The sequence below is a fragment of the Rattus norvegicus genome, chromosome 20, assembly GCF_036323735.1.
Source record: "Rattus norvegicus strain BN/NHsdMcwi chromosome 20, GRCr8, whole genome shotgun sequence".
In the NCBI taxonomy this organism is placed as follows: Eukaryota; Metazoa; Chordata; class Mammalia; order Rodentia; family Muridae; genus Rattus; species Rattus norvegicus.
The window spans coordinates 3,660,977-3,675,048 of NC_086038.1; the positions used below are offsets into that span (position 1 = coordinate 3,660,977).

At 54.3% G+C, this 14,072-nt stretch overlaps 1 protein-coding gene, 1 long non-coding RNA gene and 1 other non-coding gene across 12 annotated transcripts in view; 2 read left to right on the forward strand and 1 right to left on the reverse strand.

The window, feature by feature from the left end:
- On the reverse strand, positions 1 to 2,158 carry E230034O05Rik (E230034O05Rik gene). Its single transcript, NR_002154.1, has 3 exons — positions 1,901 to 2,158; positions 566 to 1,286; positions 1 to 491 (listed from the first exon to the last, which is right to left on the reverse strand). It is a non-coding gene; the product is annotated as an E230034O05Rik gene (long non-coding RNA).
- The window catches only part of Prrc2a (proline-rich coiled-coil 2A), a 25,735-nt gene continuing 11,667 nt past the window's right edge, over positions 5 to 14,072 (forward strand). For 3 of the 10 annotated variants that reach the window (XM_006256048.5, XM_006256050.5, XM_006256052.5), the window contains exons 1-22: positions 2,340 to 2,540; positions 4,253 to 4,427; positions 4,872 to 5,049; positions 5,353 to 5,452; positions 5,540 to 5,612; positions 5,776 to 5,919; positions 6,072 to 6,223; positions 6,404 to 6,483; positions 6,623 to 6,765; positions 7,018 to 7,108; positions 7,212 to 7,425; positions 7,792 to 8,266; positions 8,607 to 8,797; positions 9,009 to 9,312; positions 9,637 to 9,847; positions 9,991 to 11,841; positions 12,281 to 12,549; positions 12,755 to 12,885; positions 13,112 to 13,241; positions 13,338 to 13,423; positions 13,540 to 13,773; positions 13,915 to 14,055. In XM_006256048.5, the coding sequence (XP_006256110.1) occupies positions 4,316 to 4,427; positions 4,872 to 5,049; positions 5,353 to 5,452; positions 5,540 to 5,612; positions 5,776 to 5,919; positions 6,072 to 6,223; positions 6,404 to 6,483; positions 6,623 to 6,765; positions 7,018 to 7,108; positions 7,212 to 7,425; positions 7,792 to 8,266; positions 8,607 to 8,797; positions 9,009 to 9,312; positions 9,637 to 9,847; positions 9,991 to 11,841; positions 12,281 to 12,549; positions 12,755 to 12,885; positions 13,112 to 13,241; positions 13,338 to 13,423; positions 13,540 to 13,773; positions 13,915 to 14,055 (5,310 nt within the window). In that variant the 5' untranslated portion in view covers positions 2,340 to 2,540; positions 4,253 to 4,315. Of the gene's footprint in view, positions 2,204 to 2,304; positions 2,541 to 4,252; positions 4,428 to 4,871; positions 5,050 to 5,352; positions 5,453 to 5,539; positions 5,613 to 5,775; positions 5,920 to 6,071; positions 6,224 to 6,403; positions 6,484 to 6,622; positions 6,766 to 7,017; positions 7,109 to 7,211; positions 7,426 to 7,791; positions 8,267 to 8,606; positions 8,798 to 9,008; positions 9,313 to 9,636; positions 9,848 to 9,990; positions 11,842 to 12,280; positions 12,550 to 12,754; positions 12,886 to 13,111; positions 13,242 to 13,337; positions 13,424 to 13,539; positions 13,774 to 13,914; positions 14,056 to 14,072 lie in introns of those variants that run through there. The other 7 variants (XM_039098488.2, XM_063279001.1, XM_063279002.1 and 4 more) reach the window with 6 other exon arrangements.
- On the forward strand, positions 4,595 to 4,728 carry LOC134478792 (small nucleolar RNA SNORA38). Its single transcript, XR_005497892.1, has one exon. It is a non-coding gene; the product is annotated as a small nucleolar RNA SNORA38 (small nucleolar RNA).

Consider the following 14,072-nt stretch of genomic DNA (forward strand, 5'->3'; position numbering starts at 1 on the left):
TTTAAAAAGAGATTTATTCATTTAGTATATAGTGTTCTGCCTCCCTGTATGTCTGCAGGCCAGAAGAGGGCATCGGATCCCATTACAGGTGGTTGTGAGCCACCATATGGTGGTTGGGAATTGAACTCAGGACCTCTGGAAGAGCAGACAGGACTCTTAACCTCTGAGCCATCTCTCCAGCCCCACATGCTAATTCTTAACTGTGTCCTGCTAACTCTTCATCTAGACACAGACCTTTGTTTGCTTCTTCTATTCATCGTCTCTCCTATACCTGAACTATAATTTGCAGCAATGGCGCCCTCTAGTGTAAAGCTCTCAGTGTAGTTCTTGGGTAGGTAGAGAGGGGAATCCGGATTCTTCAACCCTTGGTAGCAACTGGAATTGCAGCTTCCTAGTAGGTGAGCCCAGGATCCTTCAACCCTTGACACCAGCCAGCGTTACAATTTCAATATCTCTCAAAATTGACAGAGATTCGCACAGTCTCTCTCCCTCTGTGTGTGTGTGTGAGAGAGAGAGAGGAGAGAGAGAGAGAGAGAGAGAGAGAGAGAGAGAAAGAGAGAGAGACAGACAGACACATGGAAGCCAGTGGTCAACTCTGGCTGTCGTTTCTCAGTTTATGCCCACCTTGGTTTTGTGTGTGTGGTTTTGAGATGGGTTCTCTCATGGGCTTTGAACTTGCCTAAGAGAGTAGCATAGCTGGCAGGCCAGGGAGTCCTAGGGGATCCACCTGTCTCTTGCCTCTGCAGCACTGGAATTACTGTGGATGCCAAGTTCTACTTTCCCCCTCCCCTTCTCTCTCTCCCCATATATCTTTTAACCTGCTCCCACCAGCAGAATCAGGCTGCTCTACAATATCCTGTGAGTGTCTCTAGTACGTCAAGCTGTTACTGATGGCCACTGGAGAGATGGCTCAGCCCTTGCTGTTCTTTCAGAGGACCTGGATTTGATCCCCAACACCTAAACCTGGGAGCTCACAACCACCAGTAGGTTCCAGTTCAAAGGGATCCAACATTCTGTTCTGACCTCCTCTTCCGCACCAAGAACCCACTTGGTACATATGCATCTATGTAAATATGCATAAAAATAAAAATAAATAAAATAAAAATGAATAAATGCTTGCTATGCAAACACGAGAACCTGTGTTTGGACATCCTGTACCCGTATACAGGCTGGGCGGATCACTGTGTCTGTAACTTAGCACCAGGATGCAGAGACAGGAAGATCGCTGGAGCTCATTGGCTAGTCCATAAGGAATCTGCGCTCACCCACCCAAGTGTCAAGATTCACTAAAAGATGAAAGAATATGTCTCAAAAAAAAAAAAAAGTGTCTGGGGGAGACCCTGTAAAGGCCAGTGCACCAATATACATAAAAATTAACACGAAAATGCTGAGTGGGTAGTAGGTGCGGTGAGAGGGAAAGGATTCTACAGTCAAGTACTGAGAAACAAAGAGGGAAACAGTACTACCTTTAAAACTGAAACTCATGGGGTTGGGGATTTAGCTCAGCGGTAGAGCACTTGCCTAGCAAGCGCAAGGCCCTGGGTTCGGTCCCCAGCTCCGAAAAAAAGAAAAGAAAAAAAACAAAAAACTGAAACTCATTGTTGAAAGAGCATTAACTATATATAAAAACCCGCTTTTGAAAATTACTGAGCATAAAATTAAATATCAAATGTCCGCCGTACTTATTTGCTGCTAAAATTTGGAAGAGTAGTAGGTCATTCCTTGTCTTTGTTCAAATTATTTGCATATATTATGCAAATACCCAGACCCACTCGAAGAACGCCTACTCGAAGAAAGTCAATGATACACTCTTGTGGGCCCTTTGATTGGCTTGTCTATCCACTTCATTTGCATGACGTGATTTGATAACTAGAAAGCCCCGCCTCCCTGACGCGTTTACCTCTCCGGAATGGACACCAGACCTGAAATTCTTCCAGGGTCTATGTAACCCCGCCCTTGACTAGCTAATCCCTTCCATTTGTCGCGGTTCTTCCCGTCTCCTCCGCTGAGAGTGGCCGGGGCCTAGCATCCCTTTCCTGCGTCTCCGCTCCCATTCCGCGGACGCAACACGCATGCGCATCCTTTTTCTCCCACCATCCGTCGTGTAAATTCTGCGCCCCAACGGCCCGGCATTCCGCCCGGGCTACGCGTCTCAACTGCCGACGCCAAGGCGTCTCCCTAGCCAACCGGCGTCCTAGCGTCTGTAAGTCCCTCCCCTTTATGCAAATATCATCCACACACTGCCTTTATTTTTTTAAAGTAGGGACAGCCCTGAAGAGCGGAGGGGTCAGAAAGAAGGGCTCCGCCCCTATGCAAATCAGGGGGCGTGCCCAGCCGCTGAGGGAGGCGGGAGGTGGGGGGTGCTCCCGGGGGCGGCGGTTGCCCGGATGGGCCGTTAGTCGGAGCCCAGCCGCGGAGTGAGCGAGGGAGACGGGAGGAGCCGAGCGCGGCGCCATCCGCCGCCATCCGCCCCCGCCCCGCCGCCATCCGCCCCGGGAAGCCTCTAAACCCGGGTCCCGGACCCCTACGCACCCGGCCAGGTGAGTCTGGACGAGCGGGGCGCTGACGCCCTTTCCGGCGCGGGGCGGCGGCGGCGGCGGGCCGGGAGAGAAGCTGCCATCAGCCGCCGCCATCTTGTCCTCCTGCCGCCGGCCTGCCCCTCCCCCTCGGCCTGCGCCGGCCGCTCCCAGACCGCTGTGGAGGGCCGGGGGCCGACTGCAGCTGAGCAGCCCTCTCCTCAGGCCGCGACCGCGCTCCAGGCCGCAGTTCCTGCCGGCGTCGCGCCCTCGGCCCCGCGGGCCTGCTGTGTCCCCTCCGCCGCCTGTAGCCTTCCCTTTTGAGGGTCTCTCCCGATTCCTGGAGCCCTTACTACCACCCGGCGCTATGGTTCCCTTCCTTTCTTGGTCTTCGCGTTGAGTCACTCCCATTCTGGAGCCCTGCTTTCCGCCCAGCATCTTTGCCTCTCTGCATTCCCCAAGCCTCTGCTTTTCCTTTTCTCCCGATAGCCCTGTCTTTCCTCTTTACTCCCGAGCTCCCTTGACACTGCCGCCTTCCCAGCCTTGCTCAGCCGTCCTTGCTTCCCTCCTTGCTCCCTCGTTGATTCTCTCCGTATTTGTTTAAATCCGTCTGCTCCGCGACTTCTGCTCTTTTCCCTTTTCATGGTAGATTTCAGATTGGCTTCCTTAAGTGCCTGCCTATAGAGCAGCCCCCCTCTTCTTGCCTCTGGCTCGTGGTAAAGTTCTCTCCCCGATTTTGGCTCTCATCCTAGGCCTGCATGCTTTCTTGCTATCTCCCATCTCTCCTTTTCACACTGTTCCCACCCACAAATGAATGCCTGGTCACTCTAGAACGGACTAAGATGTAGAGTTTGGCCTGCCTGGCGAGTAAGGGCTGTTAAGGAAACAAATGACTGCTTATGAAGAGATTGGATGAGGATAAAAATTGTAGTTGCTTCTCGTTTTGGCCCTCTGCTGTCTGGCCCATGGTTACAGGGTATTTTAGGTAGCTCCATTATGCTGTGTTTTCCTTCAGTTTTACATTGGGTCCACTAGTATGTTTTTCTTTTCTTTTTTTCTATTTCTTTTCTGTAAGCAGAATTGTTTCCGAGAGCCAAGGTGGGCTAGTTAAGGAATAGATGGAGTATTCTGCATACAGGGGTTTTGTTCAGCTTGGGACTGTGTGGAGCCCCTGTTGTTTAGTAAGGCTTATGCTGGCACCAGCTCCCGGTCTGGCAGAGCAAGCTCATAAAAATCCTTAAGCTCCCAGCATACCTTCCTTCAAACCTCCCCAGATGGGACTTAAGGCTGCTGGGAATGGAACCTGGGACACAGGGCCCTGGGGCGTGATTAGGGAGCTGGTGTCTAATAGGTTGGCAATCTGAAGTTCTCATACTTGCTGGATGGAGTTGTGCGCCTCGTTCTGGTTTTCTCTGGGGCTTTGACTTGGTTGTTTAATTTTATCATATAGCTCTGAAGTTATTTTGGAGGAGTGAAGGATTGGCTGCCATTTCTAAGGTGGCACAAAGGATAGATCTGGAAGATACCAGGTTGTTATTTGGTTTTCTTTGTCAGGATAATCAGGGAGAAGGGACTGTGGCTGTGGAAGCTGAGTGAATTGTGGTTGCTTAAGAGACCGTAGTAGTTTACACAAGCTAGAGGGCCACATATCTGGCCCCTAAAGAGAATGCAGAGAGCTTCTAGGCTTTTGTCTGTGAAAGGGGCAGAACCTGAGCTCACTACTCTCTGGCCCACAGGCACCGGCTCGTTTTGGGGGAGGTGCCTGCAGGACCCAACGTACTCAATGAGCTTCCAGCGCAATGTCCGATCGCTCGGGGCCGACTGCCAAGGGGAAGGATGGAAAGAAGTATTCCTCGCTCAACCTGTTTGATACGTATAAGGGCAAGTCCTTAGAGATCCAGAAACCCGCCGGTGAGGGTCCCGCAAAGAAGTTTCTGATATTTGCAGGCTGAGCATGTGTGGGGTGTAGGATTTAGAGCTCTTCAACAAAGTCAACAAACAGAACAGAGGAACACAGGAGACCTCAGTTCATCTTCAGGGCTAAAGGGGGTACTGGGCTCTGGGTAAAACACAGGTCATCCTCCTACAAAGGCGTGTTTTGGGTTCCCTGTCCTTGGACACGTAAGAATCGGAGGCAAAGAAATGTGGTGGGTTTGGAAAGGTCTGGGACCAGCTTGCCCGCCGCAGGCTCAGGATCAACCATCCCACAGAGCGACGATGATTATGTTGAGCTTAGAAGATTATTGAGTGATGGAATAGTTTTTGAGAGACTCCTATAGTGAAAAGGTGGGAGGGTTGTCTAAATGGGATCTGTGGATGGGCCTATTTCACCCTTTCTCTCAACCTTTTCTTCAGTTGCCCCTCGACATGGCCTGCAGAGTCTCGGAAAAGTTGCCATTGCCCGGCGTATGCCGCCCCCAGCCAACCTTCCAAGCCTGAAAGCCGAGAACAAAGGCAATGACCCCAATGTCTCACTAGTGCCGAAAGACGGAACAGGATGGGCAAGCAAACAGGAGCAGTCCGACCCCAAGAGGTAGACAGAGGCCTGTGGACCCTGAGGAGTCTCTGAATTTGGGAGTAGTTTAAGGCCTGGTCTGTTTCATCCAGAGATAAAGAGAGAAACACCTTCCTTCTGCATCTAGTTTGATAGATGACAAAGAAATGAAACCTTAAACTTAGATGGAGAGAAGTCAAGGCCTGTGGGACAGTTCTTTTGTTCTAGTATTTATAGATAGTAGTGCTAGGCTAGGGTCAGTTCCAGCTTTGTGCCAGTTAGAGTACTGAGGAAGTGGCATCTCCCACTCTGGATGACCTTTTTCCATTCCTGCCATCCCAGTTCCGATGCCTCAACCGCTCAGCCGCCGGAATCGCAGCCACTGCCGGCTTCACAGACGCCTGCCTCCAACCAGCCGAAACGACCCCCAACAGCCCCCGAGGTACCTGGGGAACTGGAGGGGTCGGAGGAGGAGGAATGACCCTTACTCTTCTCTCCTCATGACCATTCCTTACCTTTGCTTCTCCAGAACACTCCTTCGGTTCCAAGCGGGGTAAAGTCCTGGGCACAGGCCAGTGTCACCCATGGAGCCCATGGAGATGGTGAGGGCAGCAGTGTTGGAGCATGTGGGAGGCAGGGGACGTGCATCCCTTCAGGAGAGATCCTTTGTCTTGTGTCCAGATCGCCCAGGATTTAGAGCTTTCCATTTTTATGTACATGTTCAGGAAGTGAGCCCCTGTTTGGTGTACACCCCCATTTCAACAGGTGGAAGGGCATCAAGCCTACTGTCGCGATTCTCTCGAGAGGAATTTCCGACCCTGCAGGCGGCTGGCGACCAGGACAAGGCTGCCAAGGAAAGGGAGTCTGCCGAACAGTCGTCTGGGCCCGGACCAAGCCTCCGCCCCCAGAGTGAGTGGCTGCCTTGTAGCCAGGATCACGCCTGTTCTGTGGAAGAGCTGTGTGCTGACTACTCGTGCTCTTCCCCATCTTTTTGCATGTTCACTTGGCCCAAATCAGTGGTAACTTTTCTTTTCCTCCCTCTTTGCATTTCTAAACTACAGATTCTACAACTTGGAGGGACGGAGGTGGGCGTGGCCCTGATGAACTGGAGGGCCCGGACTCCAAACTTCATCATGGTCATGATCCCCGGGGTGGGCTGCAGCCTTCAGGCCCACCCCAGTTCCCTCCCTACCGCGGAATGATGCCGCCCTTTGTGAGTTTGGCTCTGTTACTTGAGTGGTGCACTGAAAAGGCCAGAGTGCTAAGAATTAGGACTTAGTCTATAGAAGACACAGGGAGTAGACCCTAGTGAGATAGGGGGATGGGAGGATGAGATGTTTAAGGGTTGGCAGGTTATATATCCCTCTAAGCAGCTGTTGTTGGGCCTTTGCAGATGTATCCCCCATATCTCCCATTTCCTCCACCCTATGGACCCCAGGGGCCTTACAGATACCCGACTCCTGATGGGCCCAGGTAAGTAAGCAAATTCTGGGTTATTTGGGGGGAAACGGGGAGCTACTTGGGAAGAAATGGTTTTTCTGCCATGAGGTTCAGTTTTGTTTGATTCTGCTACGTGCTGTATTTAACATTGCCCCCTTTTCCCAATACACAGCCGTTTTCCCCGTGTGGCGGGCCCCCGGGGCTCAGGGCCACCAATGCGCCTTGTAGAGCCTGTGGGTCGGCCTTCTATTCTTAAAGAAGATAATCTCAAAGAATTTGACCAATTGGACCAGGAAAATGATGATGGTTGGGCAGGTGAATATGAATATTTGGATCCTCAAAAGTAAACCGTGAAGAAATGGTGGGTCATGTAGAGGAAGACAGGCGTGAGAGGGAATGATAGGAAGCTTAGTGCTGCCAAGTACTAAGGAATGAGGGCGACAGGACGTGGGACGAGTGAGGACAGTTAGCATTGACTGCTGTTTGTAATTCCAGACTGTTAGCTGCTGTCTGGGATGGGAGAGCACACTGCTTAGTTCACTTTAATGTCAATTTCTTTTACCTCAGGGGCCCACGAGGAGGTTGACTACACTGAAAAGCTCAAGTTCAGCGATGAGGAAGATGGGCGAGACTCTGACGAGGAGGGAGCTGAGGGCCAGTGAGTTAGGGCACTGAGGAGGGGGCTGTTTTTCTTGTGGTGTCATAGCCTCATAGAAGGGCTGGGTATAGCAGAGCTTAGTTATACTGTGATCTGCCCACAGCAAGGATTCCCAGTCAGCTGCTGGTGAGGAACCTGAGACAGATGGCAAAAAGGGCACCTCCCCTGGCAGCGAACTGCCCCCTCCCAAGACAGCCTGGACAGAGAACTCTCGGCCTTCAGAGACAGAGCCAGCTGCTCCTCCTATCCCAAAGCCTCCCCCACCTCCACCTCACCGGGGGCCCGTCGGGAACTGGGGGCCCCCTGGGGACTACCCAGTGAGTATCTACAATTCGGGGTTGAGAGTGTCAGCTGTGGCGGGCATCAACTGAATAATTGAAGGTAGTGACAGGAAGTTAGGGTAGGACTAGGGTTGTACCTGAGAAAAGTTTGGGAGCCTTTGGTTCTAGGGGAGTTGGGGATATGAGCTTGTGATGCTGGGAAGGAAGGCCTGCATGTTTAGGTCTCCATAGTAAAAAAAGGAACAGAGACAAGGGTGAGGAGTTTGTTTTCATCCAGAGACCATTAATTCCAGGGCCTGGATCTCTTATCCTGTAGCTATAGACAGTTGTTTGGTCTTTGAAAGAGGTAGTAGAAGGTAGAATGACTGACATGCCTGGCCTGCTGGGTTTGCCCATTTCCAGGATCGAGGGGGTCCTCCCTGCAAACCCCCAGCACCTGAAGATGAGGATGAGGCGTGGCGACAGCGTCGAAAGCAATCTTCCTCAGAGATCTCCCTGGCAGTGGAACGGGCCCGAAGACGCAGAGAAGAGGAAGAGCGACGAATGCAGGAGGAGCGCCGGGCAGCCTGTGCTGAGAAACTTAAGCGTCTTGATGAAAAGTTCGGGGCACCTGACAAGCGGCTCAAAGCGGAGCCTGCAGCCCCACCTGTTACTCCTCCTGCCCCGGCTCTACCACCTGTAGTCCCCAAAGAGACCCCTACACCTCCAGCTCTGCCACCAACACCAACCCCAACCCCAGAGAAAGACCCTGAGGAGCCAGCACACGCCCCTCCCGTGCAGTCCGCCCCCACTCAGGCTGGGCCTCCAGCCCCCACTCCGGTGAGTGGGGGTGGCACTGCCAGTAGCACCAGCAGTGGCAGCTTCGAAGCCAGCCCAGGTATGGAGAAAGGAATAGGGTCTACTGGGTGTCGAGTCTCTGCTGCTAGGCTTAAGGGGATACCGGGTACTGAAGATGGATGTCAGTAGGAGACAGTGACACGTTTAATGAATTCTGTGAGTGGTGGGATGTGTGGAAAGAGTCTAAAGTATTGTGTAGAACAAAACTTTACTCTTTTCTGCTTTTGCATTTTTTTGGTAGTATCACAGGAATACTTGAGGCTTTAAAGTACTTTTATGGCTTTTAAATAGGATTGGTATTTTGTTGAATACTTTAACTGGGGGTGGGATTTCTGGGGTATTTGTTGTGATGTGCCAGGTCACTCTGTTCTTCAATGCAGCGGAACCCCAGCTGCCTTCAAAAGAGGGTCCTGAACCACCAGAAGAGGTTCCTGCACCTACCACACCCCCAGCCCCAAAGGTGGAACCCAAGGGTGATGGCGTTGGTCCCACTCGCCAGCCCCCCAGTCAGGGCTTGGGCTATCCCAAATACCAGAAGTCATTGCCACCTCGCTTCCAGCGGCAGCAACAGGTGAAGCCAAGGTCTTTCCATTTGGGGGCTGTTTCTGTCTCTTCACTGCCCTTCCATGTCTTCAGGCCTGGGTTTGTCTTTGTGTTGTAGCACAGTTCCCTCCATCCCATCTCTGTCATGTCACTGCCTTAATGTCCTCTGTACTGATGGACAGATGGAGGCCCTTGGGTAAGGCTATGGTGACCTTTCCATCCTATCTCCATCCTTGCAGGAGCAGCTCCTGAAGCAGCAGCAGCAGCAGCAGTGGCAGCAGCAGCAGCAACAACAAGGCACTGCCCCTCCTGCCCCAGTGCCCCCATCACCACCACAGCCTGTGACCCTGGGAGCTGTACCTGCCCCACAGGCACCGCCCCCACCTCCCAAAGCCCTGTACCCAGGTGCTCTGGGCCGGCCCCCACCGATGCCTCCGATGAACTTTGATCCCCGCTGGATGATGATTCCTCCTTACGTGGACCCTCGGCTTCTCCAGGGCCGGCCCCCTCTGGACTTCTACCCTCCGGGTGTGCATCCCTCTGGTACGGGCCCATGGGAGTGCTGGTGACCTCCTTGGTCCCAGGAGGGAATGTGTCTTTGTGTAACGGGATAGCCAGGGAACATGGTGGTGTATCTGCTTAGCACTTAGAGGGTCTTGTGAGACTGAGTTTGGAGAGGAGGTGAGCAGTGATCCTTCATTGGGCATCTTATTCGTGGGGCTTGGTTACTTCATAGGAAAGCTGAGTGGTTGGCTTGTTTTCTTAAGAAAGGCAAAACCCTCAGAGAACAGGAGCTGTGGGTGCTGCTTGCTCTCAACACAGGTGCTTTTGACATGGAAGGCCCATGATGGTGATTTGTTTTCTTAGGCCTGGTTCCCCGGGAACGCTCAGACAGTGGGGGTTCAAGCTCAGAGCCATTTGAACGCCATGCACCCCCTCTGTTACGGGAACGGGGCACCCCACCAGTGGACCCCAAGTTGGCCTGGGTAGGAGATGTCTTTACCACCACACCCACCGATCCTCGCCCTCTTACCTCACCACTGCGCCAGGCAGCAGATGAGGAGGAGAAGAGTCTGAGGTGAGTTGCTAGGGAGCAACCGGGCAGGCCTGAGAGTAGTGGGGATATCTGAGGTGATAAGGTACACGGGGAAGGAGTGTCTAAATCTTCATTCTCTTCTGCTTGTGCTCATCCTCATAACAAACTTTTCTATTTCTCTTCAGGAGCGAGACTCCTCCAGTACCTCCCCCCCCACCTTATCTGGCTAATTATCCAGGTTTCCCAGAGAATGGAACTCCTGGGCCCCCAATCTCGAGATTCCCTCTGGAAGAATCAGCTCCCCCAGGACCCCGTCCACTACCCTGGCCTCCAGGCAATGATGAGGCTGCCAAGATGCAAGCTCCACCACCCAAGAAGGAACCCCCCAAGGAGGAACCAGCACAGCTGTCCGGGCCAGAAGCAGGCAGAAAGCCTGCCCGAGGAGTTGGAGGTGGAGGCCAAGGCCCACCACCACCACGCAGAGAGAATCGCACTGAGACTCGCTGGGGCCCCCGGCCAGGCAGTTGTCGACGTGGCATCCCTCCAGAGGACCCTGGTGTCCCTCCTCGCCGAGCTGGGCCTATAAAGAAGCCACCACCCCCTGTGAAAGCAGATGAGCTGCCTCCTAAGTCCCTAGAACCAGGGGATGAAACCCCCAAGGCCCCAAAGCCAGATGCACTCAAGACAGCTAAGGGCAAGGTGGGCCCCAAAGAAACCCCAGCGGGTGGGAACCTGTCTCCTGCGCCTAGACTTCGAAGGGACTATTCCTATGAAAGAGTAGGCCCTACGTCTTGCCGTGGTCGGGGCAGAGGCGAGTATTTTGCCAGAGGAAGGGGTTTCCGGGGAACTTATGGGGGCCGGGGTCGGGGAGCCCGGAGCCGTGAATTCCGAAGTTACAGAGAGTTTCGAGGAGACGATGGACGAGGGGGTGGTTCAGGAGGAACAAACCACCCTTCTGCTCCCCGAGGCCGCACTGCCAGTGAGACACGAAGTGAGGGTTCAGAGTATGAAGAAATCCCCAAGAGACGTCGCCAGCGTGGCTCTGAAACAGGCAGTGAGACTCATGAGAGTGACCTGGCACCCTCTGACAAGGAAGCCCCTCCACCCAAGGAGGGAGTGCTAGCTCAGGTCCCTCTTGCCCCCCCACAACCAGGAGCTCCCCCATCACCAGCCCCAGCCCGATTCTCCACTGCCCGAGGTGGTCGTGTCTTCACTCCCAGAGGAGTGCCATCGCGCCGTGGCCGAGGTGGGGGTCGGCCCCCTCCTGTTTGCTCTGGCTGGAGCCCTCCAGCCAAGTCCCTGGTTCCAAAGAAACCTCCAACAGGTCCTTTGCCCCCAAATAAGGAGCCTTTGAAAGAGAAGCTGATCTCAGGGCCTCTGTCCCCCATGTCCCGAGCTGGCAACATGGGTGTGGGCATGGAAGACGGGGAGCGACCCCGGCGGAGGCGACATGGCAGGGCTCAGCAGCAGGACAAACCACCGCGTTTCCGAAGGCTGAAACAAGACCGGGAAAATGCTGCCAGAGGCACCGATGGCAAGCCCCCTCCCCTAACCCTTCCAGCCTCCACCCCTGCACCCACGGAGACGCTGGCCACAGTCGCAGCTCCCCCACCCCCTCGCCGCACAGCTGCTAAGTCTCCTGATCTGTCAAACCAGAACTCAGACCAAGCCAATGAGGAATGGGAGACTGCATCAGAGAGCAGCGACTTTGCCAGTGAGCGCCGGGGTGACAAGGAGACTCCCCCAGCAGCACTTATAACCTCTAAAGCTGTGGGGACTCCTGGGGGCAATTCAGGTGGGGCCGGACCAGGCATTTCAACCATGTCTCGTGGAGACCTGAGTCAGCGAGCCAAGGATCTGAGCAAGCGGAGCTTCTCCAGTCAGCGGCCAGGCATGGATCGTCAGAACCGGCGCCCAGGCGCTGGGGGCAAGACTGGCGGTGGTGGCAGTAGTGGAGGTGGTGGTGCAGGCCCTGGGGGACGGACTGGCCCAGGACGAGGGGATAAGAGGAGCTGGCCCTCTCCCAAAAACCGAAGGTGGGTAAGGGTAGATGGCTAAGTGTATTCTTATGGTTGCTGGGTTCAGGATGGGTACCAGGGAGTAGGAGTTTTATGAGTAAGTCAGGCCTCAGGAAGGGACTATGGAACCTCTATCTTGGTAGTTAGCTAGAGTTGGCAGTCCTCATATATGTTTGCAAACCCCTCAGGGCTTCCCCCTCAGCCCTTAACCCACTATCACCCACCCACCCACCGACGGGGTAGCAACACTATCAGTTCTGGTAAGCTGGAGGTAAGTGAGTGGGAATGAGTCCATCCCCAGAGGTGTGTGCTTTTTTCAGCACACCTTTGTAAACAGAAAACTTGGAAAGGTTTTCCCAGGAGAGAATAGGATGCCAGTGGAGAAGCTAGAAAGTAGATGTGACTTCTAGGGGTAAGAATTTAGTGAGCCCTGGAGCTGATGCTCTGCCCTCTCTAGCCGTCCTCCTGAGGAGCGACCTCCGGGACTTCCTCTGCCTCCGCCACCCCCCAGCAGTTCTGCTGTTTTCCGCCTGGACCAAGTTATCCACAGCAACCCTGCTGGCATCCAACAAGCTCTGGCCCAACTTAGCAGCCGCCAAGGAAATGTAACTGCACCAGGGGGGCACCCAAGGCCTAAGCCTGGGCCTCCCCAAGCCCCTCAGGGCTCCTCCCCTCGGCCCCCAACCCATTATGACCCCCCGAGGGCCAGCAACGCTATCAGCTCTGGTAAGCTGGAGGCAAGTGGGTGGGAATGACTCCATCCCCCCAAAGGTCAGGTGCTGGACTGGGGAACAGACGTTATCATGGGGGCCCTCCTCCCCCACAATTGGGTTCTAAAGGACTAGAAGGACTGAGAGGTGGAGTTGGGAGAGCAGGCTAGGGTCAGTGGTATAATGGGGTAGGATGCTGACAGTTTTCCCCTTTTCCCCAGACCCCCACTTCGAGGAGCCAGGGCCGATGGTGAGGGGGGTGGGCGGGACTCCCCGGGACTCTGCCGGGGTTAATCCCTTCCCCCCGAAACGGCGGGAGCGGCCTCCCCGAAAACCGGAGCTGCTGCAGGAGGTGAGGGATGGGTCTGGAGACTGGGCCTCATTGCACTCCCACCCTTGAAGGTCACTGGTCATGCTTTCTGTGCTTCTTACACTGCTGCTCTGCTTGCTCACTGGTTCTCACCCCAGATTCTCATTTGCCCCCACCACTGTCTCCCATGTATTTCTCTCCCCTGCTGCTGCTCCTCGCTCTACCCAGCTTATTTGTATTTTGCCCTTCTGGGTTTTCTCATCCTTAGGAAACTGTGCCAGCTTCTCATAGCTCTGGATTCTTGGGCTCTAAGCCTGAGGTCCCAGGCCCTCAGGAAGAATCCAGAGATTCAGGCACAGAGGCCCTAACTCCCCACATCTGGAATCGTTTACATACTGGTAAGGCTGGTGGAGGGGAAAGATTGGAGTGGGGCATGGTGGGGTGAGGTGGGTCTTAGTTTTCTCACGGTCTGCCTCATGGTTGGTGTTCTCCAGCCACAAGCCGAAAGAGTTACCAGCCTGGCTCCATAGAGCCCTGGATGGAGCCCCTGAGCCCCTTTGAGGATGTGGCAGGCACAGAGGTGAGTAGACACTGGGAAGGGGTTGGCAGCCAGGGTGAGGGTTTATTGAGTGTTGGTTGGTATATGACGCCTCTCAGGTGCCGGGTGTTTTACCTTGCTTCTTCTCCGCTCCTCAGATGAGTCAGTCTGACAGTGGGGTGGACCTGAGTGGAGGTTCTCAGGTGTCATCAGGTCCCTGCAGCCAACGAAGTTCCCCCGATGGAGGACTTAAGGGGTCAGCAGAGGGACCCCCCAGGCGGCCTGGAGGACCCTCACCCCTAAAGGCTGTTCCTGGTGAGAGTTCATCTGCCTCTGAACCCTCCGAACCTCATAGGAGACGGCCACCTGCTTCCCATGAGGGGGAAAGAAAGGTAAAGACTAAGGATGGACGAGAAATGTCAGCAGGGCCCTTCCTCGCCCCATGTCTGATCGACTGTCCTTTCTTTGCCAGTGTGCTTTGCTTTTTCTTGGCTTGTTTCTCTGTCACCCAAATACACTGTTTCTCAATCTAGGAGCTGCCCCGGGAGCAGCCTCTGCCCCCTGGTCCCATAGGCACAGAACGATCACAGCGCACAGACCGAGGCCCAGAGCCAGGCCCTCTCCGACCAGCCCACCGAGCGGGCTCTCAAGTTGAGTTTGGCACGACCAACAAGGTCTGAATGGGCTGAGC